The sequence below is a fragment of the Podarcis erhardii genome (genome assembly GCF_964252035.2).
Source record: "Podarcis erhardii genome assembly, chromosome: 9".
Taxonomy (NCBI): domain Eukaryota; kingdom Metazoa; phylum Chordata; class Lepidosauria; order Squamata; family Lacertidae; genus Podarcis; species Podarcis erhardii.
This window is the reverse complement of record NC_138512.1, coordinates 60,224,417-60,244,151: the sequence shown is the minus strand read 5'-3', so window position 1 is coordinate 60,244,151 and position 19,735 is coordinate 60,224,417. Positions and strand designations below refer to the sequence as shown.

The 19,735-nt window shown below is 43.1% G+C and overlaps 1 protein-coding gene across 3 annotated transcripts in view; it reads right to left on the bottom strand.

The window, feature by feature from the left end:
* Window positions 1-19,735, bottom strand: part of TSPAN5 (tetraspanin 5) — a 90,692-nt gene that overhangs the window by 21,680 nt on the left and 49,277 nt on the right. For all 3 annotated transcript variants that reach the window (XR_014160312.1, XM_081877324.1, XM_081877323.1), the window contains exons 2-4: window positions 15,248-15,298; window positions 3,819-3,965; window positions 706-876 (exon numbers count right to left, since the gene is read on the bottom strand). Coding sequence is in view for 2 of the 3 variants with exons in the window: in XM_081877324.1 (XP_081733450.1) it covers window positions 706-876; window positions 3,819-3,965; window positions 15,248-15,298 (369 nt within the window). In the remaining variant the exon portion in view is untranslated. The remainder of the gene's footprint in view (window positions 1-705; window positions 877-3,818; window positions 3,966-15,247; window positions 15,299-19,735) is intronic.

The window sequence follows — 19,735 nt, the reverse complement described above, 5'->3', positions numbered from 1 at the left end:
AACGCCAGCAATAGGCTTTCTAACCTTGCCCATGGGCAAAAAAATATTCTATGTCCAAAAGCATAGCAACAATCTAGCGTTTCTCATTCTGCCATGAAAATGGGGAAAACATTAAGTCACCTGAAAGAAGCATGGTCAAGAATAGTACATTGCCATAAAGACTAAGGTTGTATCCAACTAAGTAGTCTCTTTTATGCAAGGACCACAATGGAAATTCTCTCCTTCTCCTCCCTCTGCACACCTCACAAATTTGTTCTACAGACTCCCCCCACCAACCCCCCAGAGCAGATTTAGGTGGGCACACTTCAGGAGGAGAGGGAGCAGAAATTCCATCATGCAAGCAGAAATCCTTGCACAAGAGGGAGAACTTGTCTGGATGCAATACAAAGCATTTCCTAATAAAGTTAATTACTCTATTGCTTAGTTGCAATCATAAGCGCATTACTCACAGGGAACAAGCTTCGCATTGTTCCATAAAACGTTTTGCTTGCTTGGCTCCTTTCAGAAATAAAGAGCTGAGAAATGAAAATAGAAACAGGGATGGAGGAAGGTACATTCCCTTCAAAATCAGGGACTGGGGACATGTGGCCCTCCAACTCCCAACAGTCCCAGCCAACATGGCCAATGATCAAGAATGACGGGAGCTGCAGCTCAGCAACCTCTGGAGGACCTCGCCCCTGCCATAAAGCAAGCAAAAGCACTTACATATTCTTGAGTAAAATCTATGAGGTTCTGCAAATCAATGTCATCTCTGTATGCTCGGATGTTGTTGTTGATAAAGAAGTACAGCTGGTCCTTGATCCAGTCTTTGAAGACAAACGCCAGAACACCAGCCGTAAGTTCCAGGAAGAAAATGATTCCTAGGAATACTGAAAACTGCAAATATGAAGAAGAGGAGTAATTTTAGTAAAGTCATTTTTTTAAGGCCTTCGATTATTTGGCTTCCGCGACAAATCTTTAAGACACGGCACCGTGCCAAATGAGCACTTTGAGAGCAGAGCACCACAGCTGCCCTGCTGCTAAGCAACATCATGTGTGCTGATCATGTCAGACGCGGAATCACCACTCACTGGGTTGGGGGCCACTATTCTGAGATCAGGCTTCAGACCAAGTTAGGAGAGCTGTGTGCAGCTGGTTGTGCAATTCAGCTTCCCAATGAATCATAGGGTGATATCTCATATTAGTCATTCTCTTGAGTAGGCCCACTGAAATGAATAGACTTCAAGTCCACTAATTTTAAAGGGGGCAGTGGCGTAGTGCAGGGAGGGGGTCAAAGGGGCAGTGGCCCTAGGTGCAAAATTCTATGGGGGGGCGCAGCCAGGCCCCCCCCACGACAGGCTCCCTCAGTGTGGCTGAGCTCCTGTGACCTTCTGGAGCCATGGGGAGGCAAGCCGTGCCAGGGCTGGGCCTTCACACATGGATCAACCTACAGAGTCCAGATCTGAGTTTACTCAGAGGAAAAAGGCACCTAGAAACCAAATCCCACAAAGGAGTCAATCCCACCTCAAATGAGTCAAGTCCTCTTAACTAAGTTCACCTTTCTGAGCCAGACAATGGTTATGCTGTCGCTTAACTGACAGAGGCCATACGCCTCTGAATAATAATATCAGTTGCTGTGCGGAGAGAGATGTCGTGCTCAGGTTCTGCTTTCAAGCTTTCCGTGGGCCTCTGGCCTGATCCAGCAGCACTCTTGCGGTGTTCTGGATTTAAAGCCCAACATTTCCAACAAGCCTTCCCAAGGAAACAACAAACTAGCGTGCAAATCTACTCTCACTGCAAAGGAGATATACAGTATTCTTGGAAGTTTTATGGCTTGTGAGAACTGTAATCTGGCAAGGGGGTTAGAAATTCTATAACCACCACAGCTCCCTTATAGAATTACAGTTCCCAGGATTCCACGGAGAGAAGGAATGAGTATTAAGCATGTTTAAATATTCACTGGAAATAGGCTCATAGGAATTGGGCAGTCAACGGAAACATATGCGCAAACACACAATTAGGTTGAGGAGGTAGAAAGGAGCTAAATGACTTCATAGGTTTGATTCTATAACTGTGGATTACATGGGAGAATTTCCAATCACTAATATAGAGGATTCTGCCTTAGAGCAGGGGCGTAATCTTCCTTCCCCTTTTCAGCCTGTGAGAAGCAAAAATTCTCTCAACACTGTCAACAATTGGCACAACATATTTGGGCTTATTAAAGACACTGGCTATGTTCCTACATCATTGCAAGCCATAGTTGCTGACCTATGACCATTTATTGGAATCAATAAACCATTGCAAGCTGTAAGGGAACAACAACCTATGATTTAAGCCTGATTAGTTCGTTACTCATTAGCTTGTTGATGAGTAACGAACACTTATCCCAAGTTTGGACATAATTGGAAGCCAAGCTTAATTGCCGTTGCCTCGTTTGCTTCCCTAGCCTGAGACACAAGAGGCGACAAGTGAGGGCAATCGGGTAGTGTACACTAACGCACTACTTAGTTCCCTATAAACCGTGATATGCCGGCAACTGAATGCAGCCAAAAATATAAAACAATTTGCTCTTATAAAATACTTTACTCATATAGAAAAATTAGAAGGGGTTTTTTTTTATTAAAAATGTTTGAAAGGAAGGAAAAGGTAAAGTCCTAGTGCCTATTATTATTATTATTATTATTATTAATTACATTTGTATACCGCTCTTCATCTGAAGATCTCAGGGCAGTTCATAGCAAAAAAAGACAAGGTAAAAAGACAAAGTACATAATGGAAACAAAAACAAAACAATAACACCCCCACCCCCACCCCCACCCCCACACAAATACATTTTAAAGGCTATATAGGATGTTAATCAGCCCAATGCATGGTTGAAGAGAAATGTTTTATACACACACACACACACCAACAACAACAACAACAAACAAACAAACAAACAAACAAACATACAAAATTATACACAACAACAATATCAAATCCAGATTCTCCTAAACCTATGACTTCCCTCCCCTGCTGGTTCCTTAAATTGCCTTATCAATTGCATGTCATTTCTATGAGAAACCAAGCCTTTGGTGTCATTGACCCGGTACTGTGGAATATTCCGCCAACAAAGATTCAGCAAGTACCTTCTGTTTGAACTTTTAAATGCCTGCTGAAAACATTTCTATTCCATCAGACTGGTGAGGGTAATTAAGAATACATCTTTCCATAACAGTTACCTGATTCCTAACTTTTAACATTTTTATATGCTTTCTTTGACTGTATAATTTTATGTATAACTGTTGTAAACTGATCTGATTGGTGTGCTGTTTTTTAATGGACAGCAGCTCATAAATATTTCAATGAGTAACTACGGGCAACTACAGTGGTACCTCGGGTTACATACACTTCAGGTTACAGACTCCGCTAACCCAGAAATAGTACCTCGGGTTAAGAACTTTGCTTCAGGATGAGAACTGAAATCGTGCTCTGACGGCACGGCAGCAGCAGGAGGCCCCATTAGCTAAAGTGCTGCTTCAGGTTAAGAACAGTTTCAAGTTAAGAACGGACCTACGGAACGAATTAAGTACTTAACCCGAAGTACCACTGTATTGATTTAGGCGCATCTGAATGATGTGCAATCGTGTGCACGGCACCGAACCAGGAAGTAGCCCCAAAATGTCATAGAGGTGTTACAAAAAGGGGTGGAATGTGATGGGGCGGGGCAGGCTTACGGAATGTTCGCCCCGCGCAAAACGAGGATTGTGTGTAAATAAAATCAGCATCAAAACACAGCTTTCCATGAAATTGGTCCTTCAAGCAGGAAATGGCTAGAGCCAGCTGCACAGGCTACTTACAAACTTGAGAAGGAAGGTGTTCTCTCGCAGGGCTCCAATGCATCCTGCAAACCCCAAAATGAACATCACTCCTCCTACCACGAGGAAGAGCCAGACTGGATCGAAACCTCCCAAGTCGGTGATGGAGGAGATGTTGGACAGCACTCCCTGGGAAGGTTGGAGAGAAGGTAAGAGAAAGAAAGCACACCAACAGGTGAGAGATGCATCTGGTTTATACAGTGCCTAAGCTGTAGCTTTTTGGCTTGTCCTTCTGACGGTAAGAGAAACCAAAATGGACACTAACACTTTACATTTATTTCCAGGAGAGATTGATACTGTTTGTGCAAAAGTGATGTTTCCTGTCAGTTCTTTGTTTGCACTCAAATGCCACCGCACAAATGCCGTCAAGCGCACAGTCGCATCCTGTGTGAGGGAGTGACAGGACATGTCACTCAGTGCATCATGTCTGTAGAGAACAGGTTTGCCAAGATGTTAGAGAAGCATTTAAGGGGAAGGAGAGAGACCGGTGAACTGATAAGTTTGAAGTGCACAGGACTAGGGCTGTTGAACCCATTAAGGCATTTTGTTGATCAATCATTTGCCCCCTCAGTCCATTCATTAGTTATATTTTAGCAAGTCCAAACATGTTGCGAACCCTGTGTGAAGCTGCCTTTTCTGAAATATTGAGCGAAGTGTAAAACAGCTTACAGACTTAACAAGCAAGCTAATGCAGAGCCAGTTTGTCCATAGCACTACACCCGCCTTTCTCAACCTGGTGCCCTCCAGATGTTGGCTGAACTGCAGCTCCCAGCATCCCTGACCATTGGTCATGCTGGCTGGGGCTGATAGAAATCTACTAACTTTGTCTGGAATGCCCCATTTTCCATGAATCTGTCTATAACCCTGTTTCAAAGACATCTAAATGGGAGGCCATCACCACAACTAGTGGTAAGGACCAAGGAACACATCCTTGCTCCTCCACTCACACAATGGTAACTGCACATTGCCTATACAGGCCTCCTAAATAACTTAATGCTGTATTAATTTATTTAAACAACAACAGAGGGGCGCCAGAGCCGTTTCTTAATCCTAAATTCATGGGTATAAACTACAGCAGAAGGAAGGCAATCTACACGTGCTCATTATTCCAGTTCAATACTGGTGGTGGTTAACTCCTGGAAAAAATGTGTTTTCAACGAAGCGAGAGCTGGAGAAGGGCTGGGAAGGGAATGGTGGGCTGTCCATTTGCCACAGTTTCCTGTTTAGAGAGCAGCAATTAAAAAATAATAATCTTTAACTATTCTGCTATTGTGCCTGTCAAGCACAGGAGCTTTTACGAAACTCCAAGTTTGAACTATCCTTGGAAAAAACAACAAAATTTATTATTATTATTAAGTTTGAACCATCTTAGCGGCAGGGCACACCTTCAAGCAACCAAGGTTCTATTTTGACAGGACGTTGTATAATAAAAATACTGGCGTTCCTTTAAGGTGAACAAAGCAAAGGAAAGCAATATATTTTTAAAACAAAAGCAAATGTTTGCATTGCGCTGTGTGCAGAACTACAGTGTTTGCATAAGTGTGTATAGCAAATGGGAGCAAAGCACTGGAGTTATGTATTAATCACCCCCACCCCAAATTATCCTTGCATGCTAAGCTATAGCCTAGGGATATTGGTGTTTCCCAAAAGATGGGAGAGGCAGAACAGAGTTTCCTGGCTAATCTCCAGCTCAGCTGTTCACTGAGCTCCTTCACCCTCTTAATAAGGCTGCAAAAGGACAAAACTCCAGGGGAGATATTTGACCTACATCTGCACTCCTGAAGCAGTCTCGGTCCAGATTTGCTACAGGAGGTAAAAAAAATAAAGGGGAGGAAGGAGAGAAGAACCCCAGGAAGTAAAGAAGCAAGCCAAATAAACTGACTTAGAGCTTCTTGTTTACACTCGGAGCTCTCCCTTTCAAGCCACTGTGATGTGGTCATTATCTGAATGATGAGAGCTTAACATATATCCAGACTCATATTTAAAAACAGCAAGAGGGGGGAATTCTGTATGTGGGAGCCAAAGGCAGGAGACATATTGCAATAACTATTTGGGTCAGGGGGGAGAGAATGAGTGGGGGTTTGAACAAGGGTTCTTGGTAAAGTTTATTCTAATTCGATCACAAAGTTGTAGAGCTGGAAGGGACCCTGAGGATCATCTAGCCCAACCCCCTGCAATGCAGCTGTCCCATTTGGGATGAAACCCGCAACCTTGGCATTACCAGCACCATGTTCTAACTGACTAAGCATGCACGGTAAAAGCTGCATTTGCACCAAAAGTCAGCCCTAACCAATTACCTGGGCACCCTCAGAATTAAGAGTCCAAGATCCGGTAAGTATTCCCACCAGTTTGGTTTCTTTCCCCTTGGGAGACAGGGGAGATAACAAATGAGTCTCAGCATTCTCTCTGGTGCAGCCCAGAATTTCAGTGGGAACATTATCCACTTCGGTAGTTATGTGCTTATATGAGCTTTCATGCCACATAAGCTCTGGAGCAGACTATCCAGTTTTTAATATTAATAAATAATAATAATAATAATAATAATAATAATAATAATAATAATAGTTATGAGCTGGTAGGAAGCACCACAAAGGACCCATGGGCAGGATCAGGCTCATAATGCAAAATCAGAAGGATAAACACCCACCATCCATTATTCAACGGTCTGAGGTCTGTGCTGCCCTTTCTACATTGCAATGTACATCTTATAATCGTCAATCTCATTTGGATGTCTATTTGGACACATGGACTTCCTATTTCAATACAAATGTAGAAATTAGGATTGATTACTATTCTTATTGAGGGACGCAGGTGGCGCTGTGGTCTAAACCACAGAGTCTAGGGCTTGCTGATCAGAAAGTCGGCGGTTCGAATCCCCGCAATGGGGTGAGCTCCTGTTGCTCAGTCCCTGCTCCTGTCCACCTAGCAGTTCGAAAGAACATCAAAGTGCAAGTAGATAAATAGGTGTTTCCGTGCACTGCTCTGGCTCGCCGGAAGCAGCTTAGTCATGCTGGCCACATGACCCGGAAGCTGTGCGCCGGCTCCTTCGGTCTGCAACTGGACCTAACGGTCAGGGGTCCCTTTACCTTATTATTCTTATTGCCAATGAGATCTACTTGTCACAGACTGGCTGGATGCAGTGGAATGGTGGGAGGCACCAGCTGGGGAAGCCCCCAAGGGACAAAGGCTCAGAGCCCAGAGATTGGTGCTGGAGAGACAGTGGGTGGTCAGAGGGAGAAGAGGGAGACGTTGTTAGACTCCAACTCCCATCAGTCCCAGCCAGCACAGCTGATGGCCTGCTGATGGCACCACATTGGCTATCCCTATTCTAGGGAGCTCCTTCTTGTGTTCGGTCCCCGCAGATACCAAAGAAGGCTTCTCTCTCTTGCATTAAAATTAGTTCTGCAACTGAAGACATCTCCCTCTCCCCAAGAGACAAGAGAAATGTGTGCAGACGAATTCAGCAACCCTTTTATGGAGAGATTGGCTGAATGTTGTTAGGAACTGAAGCACCGATGCCTGTGAAGCAGAGCGTAAGGACTATCCGTACATTCCCCAATGTGCTTTCCCTTGCTGTTGTCACCGACGGGCTACCAAATCTTTTCTCCCCACCATTTTTACTGCAATCAAGGGAAGTTCCAGGGTGAGTCCGAAGTGAAAAAGAATGTTCTTTTTTTCAAAAAAATGAATAAAAATAAAAGCGGAAAGAAGGGAGCGTTGGCAGTCTCCAGAAGACAGCCAGAAATCTAGTTTGGTGGAATGGTGGTTTTCTTCCTTCTGAATAGCAGGTAGCCTTTTCCCATGCATCTGTAGGGCCAGTGAACCCTAACTAATAAATATATGCATAGCCTGAAAAGAAATCAAAGTACGATGACATGTTGGTTTTTAATGGGCTTTCCTCGCTCTCCCTTCTTTGACACTCACAATGCAACATTTCACCCTGCTCCTAACCAACGTAGCTATTGGAGGGGTAGCAAAACAGGACAACAGAAGTTATTTAAAGGGCCCTATTCATTGGTTCGTATTAATGCTCCTTCCCACCCCCTTTCAAAAAACAAAGAACCACTCCTGCATCTCGTGGGAGGTGCACAGGTTTTGTCTGAAGGTCTGAGAAATGCATGTCACCAGTTGGGAGCCATGCTTGCTTATTCCTAACCTATACTTCTGCCACAGGGCTTAAAGTTTAGAGATGAACAATTGAAAGAGCAGCGGCAACCAGAAAACTGAACTAAAATTCCAGCATCAAACAGATCTAAAGAAATAATCTTTAAAGACCAAGGAAGATAAGAAGCTCCTCATATGGGAGGAAAAGGCACTGGAGTCCAAGCTTCTCTGGGGAGAGCCCTTGTAGAACTGCAACTCCCATAATACCTCACCATTAGATGGGCAAGGTTGGTGTGGTGGGATGGAAATGCCCAACATCTGGAGGGCCACAGCTTTCCCCATCCTGGATGCCACAGGACACGGCAGCCCTTTGCCCAACCACCACACTCAACATGGTGGGGAACTCTAACAAGATCTTTTGAACAAGATCTTAAAACTCAGGCAGATTCATGTGGAAGGTGGCAGCCTCTTCAGGTATCCAGGCCCTGAGCTGTTTGGGCCTTTAAGAAGGTAAGAAGCAGTACGCTGAACTATAGCTGGAAACATGCTGCCAAGCTAATGCAGTTGGTTCATGATTTCGTTGGCCCGTTAGAAAATATAGCTGCCATGCCTTATACTTACTGAGGTTCCCAAGTACTGCACTCTCCCAACAACAGACCTATATACAAAACATTATAGTAATCCAAAACACAGGGTTATCATATAGCTGAGGCTAGACTGGTGCACCAAAAGATGCTGGTGAAAGGTGTTTTGGAAGCCACTTGGGCTTTCTTAAGGTAAGACCAGATCCAACTGCAGTTCCAAGCTGCAAACCTAATCCTTTAGGGGAGTGTGAAACCATATCCAGAAGAAACTGGATATCCGATGAACCACCCACCAACATACTCCATCGTATCTGGATTATCCATGGTGCACCATTCTAATAGGTCCTTCACACCTGTAGAAGGAAGGAGCCTCTATCAGACTACTACACCTAGTCAGGAAATTGCCACACTATGACAATCACTATCCCGCTGTCCTGTGGCAAAGACCAGGATCAGAGTGGAACCTGCCACATGAACAGGGCTAATGAACAGCCCAATAGAGAGAATGCTGGGATTGGGGACCTATGTTTAAACCCTGCTCACAGCCAGCATATAGGTTAGCATAGCTGGGACTTCCGGGTCGGCGCCATCGCCGAATGGCGGACTCCCTCCGAGCTCCGGAGGGAGCCTGCACGGCAGGGGCTGGGTCCTACCGCACCGGCGATGCGGGGACCCTTAAAAACCACGGCCACGGGGGCCGTGGACATGGAGACTCGGCTGACACCGTTAGCGCCCTCCCGACTCGTGAAGGAGCCTTTTTAAAGGCTACGGATCGGGTGCCGGGGAGAAGCGTGGTGTTTTGAGTCCTCTGCTATCCCTGCCGTGCGAAGCCGCATGCCATTCGGCGGAGAGCGCTGGCTTCTTCCTTTGAAAATTCGGACCTAAAAGAACAACCTGTAAGTAATTGGAACCTGGATTAAAAAGAGGGACAAAAATTTTAAAAATTTCGGAGCGAGCGGGGGAGGCGCAAAAAAGGAAGTCAGCCACCCCCTCCATTGTAGAAGGGTCAAAGCAAAGGATCTGATAACTAAGATCGGAGTAACATCATTTTGGCAAGTTTTTAACCTCACGAGTGAAGAATATGAGATTGAGCTGGAGGAGGAAAGTAGAATTCGGACTTAAAAACAACCCCCCCTGGAACCCCGGGAGCGATCGATGACGGAGTTTGGAGAGGAGAAAGGCAAGTTTTGACAGCTGTCAAAGAGCTGTCAAAGCGGAAAATAAGATAGAGACTATGTTACAAGGACTTTGCTGGTTATATTTGTTATAAATTGGATACAAATTGTTTTAAATAAGGATTACAAAGTTACTAGGGCTAATGGATGCGATCTGGAAGAGAACTCAGCTTTTGCAATCCACCTAGAGGAGCCGAGGGACATTACAAGTTTTAGCTGGAAATTGGAACTGAACTGTTTATCTCCTGGGAAACTGCAGAAATGGAACATTATTATGACTACAGAGGCCACTACACCGAAGAAGACAATGGAATCATCTGTTGTGGAATGAAAGGAACTTGACGTAATGTTTTGTTTCTGAATAACAAGCCTCTGTAAAGGAACTAACTTTTGGAATTAGGACATTTGTGCAGGAAAACAGGGACAGAAAGAAATAGAAAGAGGAGTGTGATCAATAAGAACAACAAAATAACAAAAATTGGACCAAGTTAAAAGTGGGGACATTTGGGACATCCAGATTTGACAAGCTTAAGGATTATAATTTGGAGTTTTTCACTCCTGGATATAAAAATCTGGATGGAAAAAATGGGCCTCTCTTTGAGACAGAATCCTTCCATGATTGGACATTCGAAATTAAAGAGGACTGGCAAAGGACTATGATTTAGAGAGACGTGGAAATATCGGACATTGAGGAACATTGGGAACGCAACCGGGAAAAGGGGGGGTGGGAAATGTGGAATCCTTAAAGGCGTAAACTACGTTTTATTTAGGCTATATACATCTACATGGTATTCTAAAGGGGGGAACTCGTGGTGGGAATAAGCCGATTTTAGGGGAATGGAAAATAATGTGTGTTTTTTTTTAAAAAAAAAAAATTGGGTTAAGGATAACAAGTTTGAATTGAGGAGAAGAACTTGTTGAGATCATTTGAGAGATTGGGAATACAAGGGGGGGAGGGAAGGGGAAGTCCTGAAAGGATGTAATTGGAAAAAGATTTGAAATTGGATGTTTTATTAATTTGTAATTAATTGGAAAATTTTAATAAACATTATTAAAAAAAAAAAAAAGGTTAGCATAGCTGGGCATCTTCCAAGGGTCCACATGCCAACAGGGGACCCACTGACAAAAACCACCTGGACCTGAAGCACTGAGGGGGTAATCTCACTGAGGAAAAGGGACTCTCTAAAACCTGGAGCCAGCATTGCCCCAGCTCATCCATGAAATGTACAGGATGGCCTTAGGCAATACACAGTGTCATAATCTTTCACCTACCTCAAAGATATGTTAAAAAACTAACAGTGGGATAACTCCATGTATGCTGTCCTGAACTGCTAGGAACTTTATACTGTATAGCACATACATACCAGTGGCATAACATAAAAGGAAAGAAAATGAGATCTACACACAATAAACTTGCTCAGGGACTGGAACGAACTTCACTTATGTGTCTTTTATTGAATGAGTTGCCATGCATCCATCATTCAAGTCAACATATTTGCAAGAGTTCTTGTGCCTTGAGATCCTGGTGTGAGTGCTATAACCACTGTCAAAGAACAGCTAGATGGGGGGAGGGGGGAATATAACCACCCTAGGGATCCACTGCATTCCGTTTGTCCACAAAAGACATCATCTATTCTGGCTCCTATACTTGTTTCTGGTCAATCACACCGTTAACATTAGATCCCAGGGAAGACAATGATCTGTACTCACTTTCAAGTTGATGAAAGCTCCCTTTCCTGATGGCATTCTGTGCTCTCTAACAAAAATTGTCAAGTTACATCCGGTTAGTTGGCCAAGAGGGCTCCAATTTCAGCTTGGCCCTTCCCAGCTGGCACATCTGCTATAGCCCTTGCAAGCCTTGCCTACTCAAGGGTAACTCCTGTTCAAAGCAGCAGCAGTGGGGAATATGTTGTATGCAGGGCCTACAGTAGATTCGCCAGCTTGCCTGAGGCTGGAACCAATTATTCATGAGTAAGCAACTCACGAGTAAACCTGCTCCTAGGTGGTCTGCTGCTGGGTCCTTGCAGTTTCAAACTGCAAATTGGCAAGGGGCTGGGGGAAGATATGAACAGGAACACAGAGGAATCGCTTGCCCTGCTTTCCAGAAAGCAACAGGAAAATCTTATTCTACATGCAAAAGCCAAGCACAGTGCAGAACATTTATTAACAGTGTGCAGAACTGCACATATAGTAAAGGAGGGTTTTTAAAAAAATAAAATGTATTTCTTTTGACAGTATTTTTAACAGAGATAAATACAAGGCAATCTAATTGCTGCAATATTGCTACCGTTTAAGAATAAAATCAATGGGCATAGTATTACGGAGAAATCTTAAGGTACGGGCTTCCTTTGCTAAATATTAAGTCCGGGAGCTGCTCTGTTATTGACTATTTTCACTCAATGAGGTAGAAAAGGAGAAAAAATCCAAAACCTTCATGCCTAGAGCTCTGAGAAAAATCGAAAATGAAAAAGGCAATGTAAATTGCTGGAGAAAGAGGCCTGACTGGTCCATTGTGCCTTCTGGGTTCCTCGCCTCCATGTTCCTCACAGATCCCCTTTTCAGGTTCACAATTTAGAATGCTAATTCTTCAGTTTCACCCTTTAGGGCCAAGTAACTGGCTGTCAAACTGCAGCTTTTTAGCTGCCTGACAAGCAAGTAACGGCTGCAAGAAAAGTCACAAGATCACACACACACACACACCCCATGATTTTGTGTGGGTACACGTTTGTTTCGCTCAACTCTCTTTCACCCCAGCTAAACAGCTTATGATGGGCTGCCTGAGGTTAAGTCCAGCAATACAATCCTAACAAGCTGTTTATTTTATTTTACTTTTTTGCACCTAGCTTCCCATGTTGATTTTTTTTTTACAACAAATAACTTAATGCTCAAAACTCTAATTTTGAGTGGTCAGGACAAGAGAGAGAAGCCTCCCTTTCTAAGCCATTAAAATTAATTGGATTGCATTTCTATCAGGATGCTTGTTTGCAGTTTAGCCTGGAACAGAGATTAAAGGTATCTTTATAAGTGTCAGCCCCCTCCCCCCCCCCGGCCCCCCAAAAGACAGCATGTCTGCAACCACATTCTTAAATAAAGGAAAAACAGCGGAGTAAAATGGCAATAAAGTTCAAACTTATTTTGATGTTAAGGAAGCTTTGGGAGTTTTTTTGAGGAGAACTACTTCAAAATAAAATGGTTGGACAAGTATTTCCCCCCCTCAACATCATTAAAATCGCCACTCAGTTCTTCTTAGGGTGTAGAATATGCAGCTGCCTTAAGGACTTCAACTGAGATCAAGCTTTCTGTACTGCAGCTTCTTCATAATTACAAACACAGAGCAAAAATAAGGGAAAATCCAATATCCTGCTTTCAAAAACAGGTGTCCAACAGTGGCTGGGTTGTTAGTTGGCCTGTTTACAACCAGCAATCAACAGTTCAACAACAATGAGGCTGAGCTGTAGCTCTCCAGATGTTGTGGACTCCCATCAACCCTAGCAAGCATGGCCAATAGTCATGTATGACGGGAGTTGTAGTCTAGCAAGTATCTGAAGGGTCACAGGTTCCCCATCCCTGAAATGCAGAATCTGTTTTTGTTCGCATGCAGTGCACAACACAATGCCTTTAAACAGCAGGAAAAATGAGAATAGCTTTAATTTACCAGGCTTATTGCATAAATACAGCTGGGTGGCACGCAAGACTCTTAGAAATATAGACTGATCAGTCACTGAAAGCCACGTTTATTACACCTTTTGAAGAGTCTACCGCAGATGAACTCCTCATCACATGGTAAAACAATATTTGTGGACTGAATCAATTCAGACTGCAGGTGGAAGACTATATTGCTGAATATTCCACCATAAAATGCCTCTCCTTGCACACAGAAATATAGAGCTTCAAGGAGAATGCTGGCATACGACCTTATTTCCAATATCTAGTGTGCCACCTTGGCCCAGAAGCATCACAGATTTTATTTTTTCCAATATTTTTCCTAGGGCTGACAACCAAATTACAGAAACCTGGGTAAATCAACAGTGTTTTAATTAAGCACATTTGCATACAATAAAAATAACATGCTACTTTTTGGATGACACAGCAGCAGACGTTTTCCCCTTCGGTCTTTTCACAGCAAGAAATGCCTCTTCCAAGATGGTGCTGGCCATTTTTACAAGTTAACAAAAAATGTGTTGCTCAATTACCTGGGGATTGCCCTATAGTAAATTAATCTAACAAATCAAGTTACAGGCTTTTTACTCACTAGAGCAAGTCTACGGAGTCTCTTTGGAAGTGTCTTGAATTGCAATATAAGGCAAACCTAATAAGATCTAGTAAGATAAACAAGCGGGAGAACATTTCAACCTTCCTAGAACACACTGTAACTGACCTTAAGGTGGCCATTCTGGAAGAAAGTAACTTCAAAGGAAGACTACAACGTGAAACAGCTGAATAATAGCTCACCAAGAAGTTCAGTGCCATCACTTGTAGGTCAAAGCAGGGCAAAGGACTTTTAATCACACTGTGTGCATTAATTAGCCGGCCAGGGTATTTGTGCTTTTGTTATTTTCTTGTGAATGGTTCCCTGCTGCCATACAGGTGTTAACACAGTTATTGCAGCAATTATCACCAATGTGCTGTTCTAAAAGGTTACCTACAATAGACCTGCAACTTAAGTGGGGTTACGTTCCAGGGATAGTGCATAAAGCCTAAACCGTGGCTAGTCAAAACACACTGGGTGCAATGGGGGGTGGGCTTGCCAATTTCCCCCCCTGGATGGCCACCAGTTTTTTATTTTGTATTTTAATTTTTGCCAAGCACGTAAAGCTGAATGTGCATGAGTTAAATGTGTGTAAGTTACGGGTCAACTGTATATGCTAAACAGAAACACCTCTAAGCTCTATCACTGACTGCTTTTTTCATTGCCATTCAGCTTCCATACCTTACAATTTTCTCCTTCTTGGTCTTAAGCCAGCCTTCACCAACGTGGTACCTGGTCTGGAAGCCATCAGGCTAGCAAAGGCTACTTTAAGATGTCACAGGACTTTTTGCTTTTGCTAATAGGATCTGGGTATTTTAGTTCTTCTTATGATCCTTTATACCCCCAAATACCTGTTATAGAGGCACTGGCAGAAACAGAATTGCCTTCTTTGCCTAGTGATGAACATTTCAATGAGACAGTTCAAGAAAATTCCAAACCACGGTTTCTCATGATGTGTGAACCAGCCTTATCTGCAGTTCTATTTTTCTAGAAAAAGAGGAGCCGGAACTCACTATGAACACCTCCCTTGTTCTCTTATAATGACAATGGCACCCACCTGAAAAAAAGCCCTGCTTATCTGACTGGTGGTGCTTACGGGTGGCCACTGAACTAGGATGCGAAAATATGGTTGCGACTAGTTGCGGACCATAGTTCAATGTGCGTGCTCCTTAATCTCTATTGCTATTGCTAGACAAGATGACAACACTTCCTTCCAAGCAAGGTGACAGTACATTCAACATTGGGGTTGGAGGAGATTTAGCTTTAAATTGGTTCAACAATTTGTTATGTGATACTTACTTTTTCATTCCATGCCCAAAGTCCAATTCCAAGAAATGCTATGCCCAGAAACTGAAAAAGGAAATATATATACATATAAGTAAGAGCATTTCAAGAGGTTGCTTTGAATTATGACTTGACCACATCAGTTGACCATATTTGGAGTACATTACTGAAGCATCACTCTATATTACATTTCTGCATAGCTCCAAATTTGAAAACCAACCCTGCCTCCAGCCAGATGTATGAAAGACTTGATTGAAAACTTGTGGGCTATTTGGGCAGAAATCAGCAGCATAAAAAATCCAAAAAAGGTTTCTAAATGGACAGATTATTTAAGATTAGATTAAAAACCCTGCTCAGCCTTGAAAAAGTAACAATGATTTCTTTTTTACTGCAATTTTTCAACATCCAAATCTAAGAATGATAGTCTTGGGCAGAATAGCTCCTGCAAATGGGAAAACATCAATGCAAACTTATTGAAAACTGGAGATTTTGGAGCTAGCAAATCAAGTTCACCTTGATAAACAGATAAAATTAATGGTGTGTTGAGTTGCAAGAGTTTACCCATTTGCTGTAGCTCCATCCACAGTAGATCACAAACAACTGTGTGGTTGTGTCGTAGCTCAGTGATACACTACATCAGGGGCCAGCAAACTTTTTCAGCAGGGGGCCGGTCCACTGTCCCTCAGACCTTGTGGGGGGCCAGGCTATATTTTGATTTTTAAAAGTGAACTAATTCCTATGCCCCACAAATAACCCAGGGATGCATTTTAAATAAAAGCACACATTCTACTCATGTAAAAACACGCTGATTCCCAGACCATCCATGAGCCAGATTTAGAAGGCGATTGGGCCGGATCCGGCCCCCAGGCCTTAGTTTGCCTACCCATGCACTACACATTTTGCATGTAGAACATCTGACATCCACCCTCTGATGTCTAAAGACCCCTGCCTGAAACCCGCCATCAGGCAGCGTCAACAGTGCTGAGATAGATGGACTAATGATCTGACTTAATACAAGGCAGCTTCCTCTGCCTCAAAAATTATTTTGTTTATCACCAAAAGCAAAGCCGCAATTTACCTTAGTGGCAACCTTCAAAGCCCTATTTGCTCTTGGAGAAATTTATCATCATCATCCTACTGTATGCTGCCCTTCCACAGTTAAAGCAATACTTAAGGCAGCTTACAATATGAAAAGATTTACATAGTTACAAACATAACAAAGTAGTCATAAAAATAAATAAAACACATCAAAACTACATAACCAAACTGAACAATTTCCACATAAAAATAAAGATACAAAAATTAATATCAATAACAGCAAAAATTCCTGACAAAACTTTTCCCAAAATACCCCTGTCCTTGCTGGGCGGCAGCAGGAGCAGCAGTCCTTATAAGGCCTGTCAGGCCCCACCCCAGGCCAGGTGGAGAGAAGCAGGAACAGGGCCCTCTGGCTCTCAGCAGGTCAAGATCCTAAGGTCATGACTGCAACCAATTCCAAAGTTGAGTTACTGTGTGAGCTTGTTCATTTATTCTGCTCAGAAAACGTCAGGGCTCCCTTCCCACCCCAAAACAAAACATTTTACCAAAACCTAGTGTCATTCCTAGAAATTTATTGAATTAGTAACAACATAGCCTCATCAGTTTTATAAAATCAAGCCACTTCAAGAGCAAAACTGAGTTACACTCAGAATATTTGTAGACAATTTGTGACACACACACACACACACACACACACACACACACACACACGGTTCTGCTTTCCATGTAGCTCTCCTCGAACCATTTGGCCCAGGTAGGATCCTGAAAGCTTGCCAAATCGCAGGGTTACGAACTTTTCCAGGAGCCTTGCCAAAGGCTCATGTTTCCGCACTGCACTTAAGCTGTGTCTTCAAACTCTGAGGTAATGTTTAGTATATATTTCATTTTAGTTACTATATCCATTAACAAACTACATTTCCACAAGGCCAACACTGAGTATATTGTTTCAGAGTTCAGCAATGGCCAAAAATGCATGAAAATTAATATATACAGATACAGATGTCACTAGAAAACAGAAGCTGCTCTTTAAAATGAGCAACTGATACCCACTGCACTTATGCTTTTTTTCTAGACCTGTTCATGTTCATGACCAAATTCCCCGTGGTTTGAAAAGCAAGCTGGCAAAAAGAAGTCACAGTGAAATGCACTTTTTTAACACTCTCCTCTACCTACCTCGCCTCTGGGACACCTTTAGCTGCAAGTAGCATGACTCCGGAGACAAACACCATTGGGCTCTCATCACAGAAGAACAAAACCCATGAGACATGATCCTCCACATCCAAACCACAAAGAACAATAAAAAATGGATTCACAGAGACTTCATCACCACCAAGCATGAGGAAGGCCAAATTCCAGTGTTCAAACACTAAGTCCCCTCTGTGGCCTAGGAAATGACAAGCCTGGTTCAAATTCCACGATACTAGCTGCCAAAGTATGGGTTGAAAGTAGGATTGTGGTTTCTAATAAAAAACCCCCACAGAAGAACTCCCATGCTTCTCTACCTGGGACATGCAGACTACTGGTTAATCTAGCTCCGTACCACCTGCTGCACAAACACGGTTTCAGAAATTCAAAAGTTTACTCGAATGGAGATGCAATTATGAGAAAAGCTCCACCATGATTGTACTCTCTCTTGTGTTATATCACATCCCCATGGCAGCCATCTTGTGACCAATGCTTCCAGCTCTCTCACCAAAATGTGCCCCCTGGTCTGAAAACACTGGCAACCACTATGAGGCTGCACTGGTTCAGGAAAGAAGGGGAAGGAGCCCAAAGGAGGCAAGTGCATGAACCTATAAAGGCACTCCAACTGGGTCACACTTTTGATTCTATACCATGATTATAGCTTCTGGAAACATAAAACAGGTAAGTAAAACTGCTTGTCTACCTCATTTTTCCAATTCCAGCCTGCTGATCAAAAGCAACGGGTTAGAATGATGTAAGAGACTGGAGTGACATCAAATCTCCAAAGTCCACACAAGTAAACACACAAGTAGTTCTGCAAACCACTTCTCCCAGTTGGGGCACAGCAGGATGAGGGAAGAGAACAAAGGAACAGACTAGAGAAGGCTTCCAAACTATAGCTGGACCTGCTCTCACGCAACACAAAACAGTTTGACACAGCATGTTTATTAGTGAAGGGAGTGAACCCAAGATACTGCAACATGGATCAGATGAGCTATGAAGTCCCAAAGGTTCAGCAACTCTTCCTCTTTCTCTTCACAGGTCCAACACATAAATAAAAGCCAGGTTTCTTGCCAGAAGATCTGCCCTGTTTAGGGAAGCTTTTAATGTTTGATGCATTACGGTATTTTAATATTTTGTTGGAAGCCGCCCAAAGTGGCTGAGGAAGCCCGGCCAGATGGGGTGGGGTATAAATTATTATTATTATTATTATTATTATTATTATCTTCTAATAAAGGATTCTCTCCAATAGAGTTATTCACGGGAGTATGTACTGGTTTGGAGAAGACGCTAAACTAAGATGCTAAGGCTTCCAGAGAGGAGTTTACAGCTGCTTTTCTCCTGCCTGGTTTGAATCAGCATGTTGTTCAAACTGAGATTTGTAGTTAAGCTCTCTCCTCACTGTAGTCAGGCTTTGTTATTGGTTACAACTGGTGCTTAGGAAAGAGCTTAAACATGAGTCCTAGTTCAGATGACACACTAAGCCAAACCTTGGCTGAGTTTGACTGTTTAAAGTGGCATGGTACTGCTTTAAATGTATAGCACAGTCTCACTAAACCAAGGTTTGGCTTAGCACGTCATTCCAGCCACATCTAGAACTATAATCCTTAATAACCTTAGTCCTAGTTAAACCAGTAAGACTGACTTTTGAAGAAACTGGATGAGGATTGTGCTGCGTGACTAACTGGGACATTGCTCACCAACCACAGTATTCACACCCATCGGGATTAAAATAAGATACTCCCTCAGACGTCGACGCAATAACTCACGTTGGTGATGCTTCCAAAGTTGGAGGAGCTGGGATGACTTGATGGGCAGGTGAGCAAACACCAAACACAAACAGGATATTCTGCTGTGGAGGGATGGAGCCGAATGCAGTTCTCCAGACCTCATTGTAGGGCTGGCCACAACCCTCAATTGCCCTGCTTCACATCATGTGTTTTTGACTGGTTGGAATAAGTCATTGAACTCCGATAATGCCTCTTGCTTCCCAGGATGGAGGGCAGTGTGTGAAGACTATTAGAGCAGGTCACCACCCATCACACTTTCGCTGTGCAGATACTTGTGTGATGAGACCTTGATAAACTGCATTCAACTAATTTAGCAGAGTTTTCGTTCTCTCTCAGAAGCAGTGGACAAAAACAGAAGTTGTTTAAAGATGACTCACAAACTCTGTGAAGTCTCAGTCAAGAGATTTTATTCCCTGACCGGGTACAAGCATTACAGTAGCAAAGGTATTTCTCAACTGTTAAAATGAACAGCAATTAACATCACACTTTC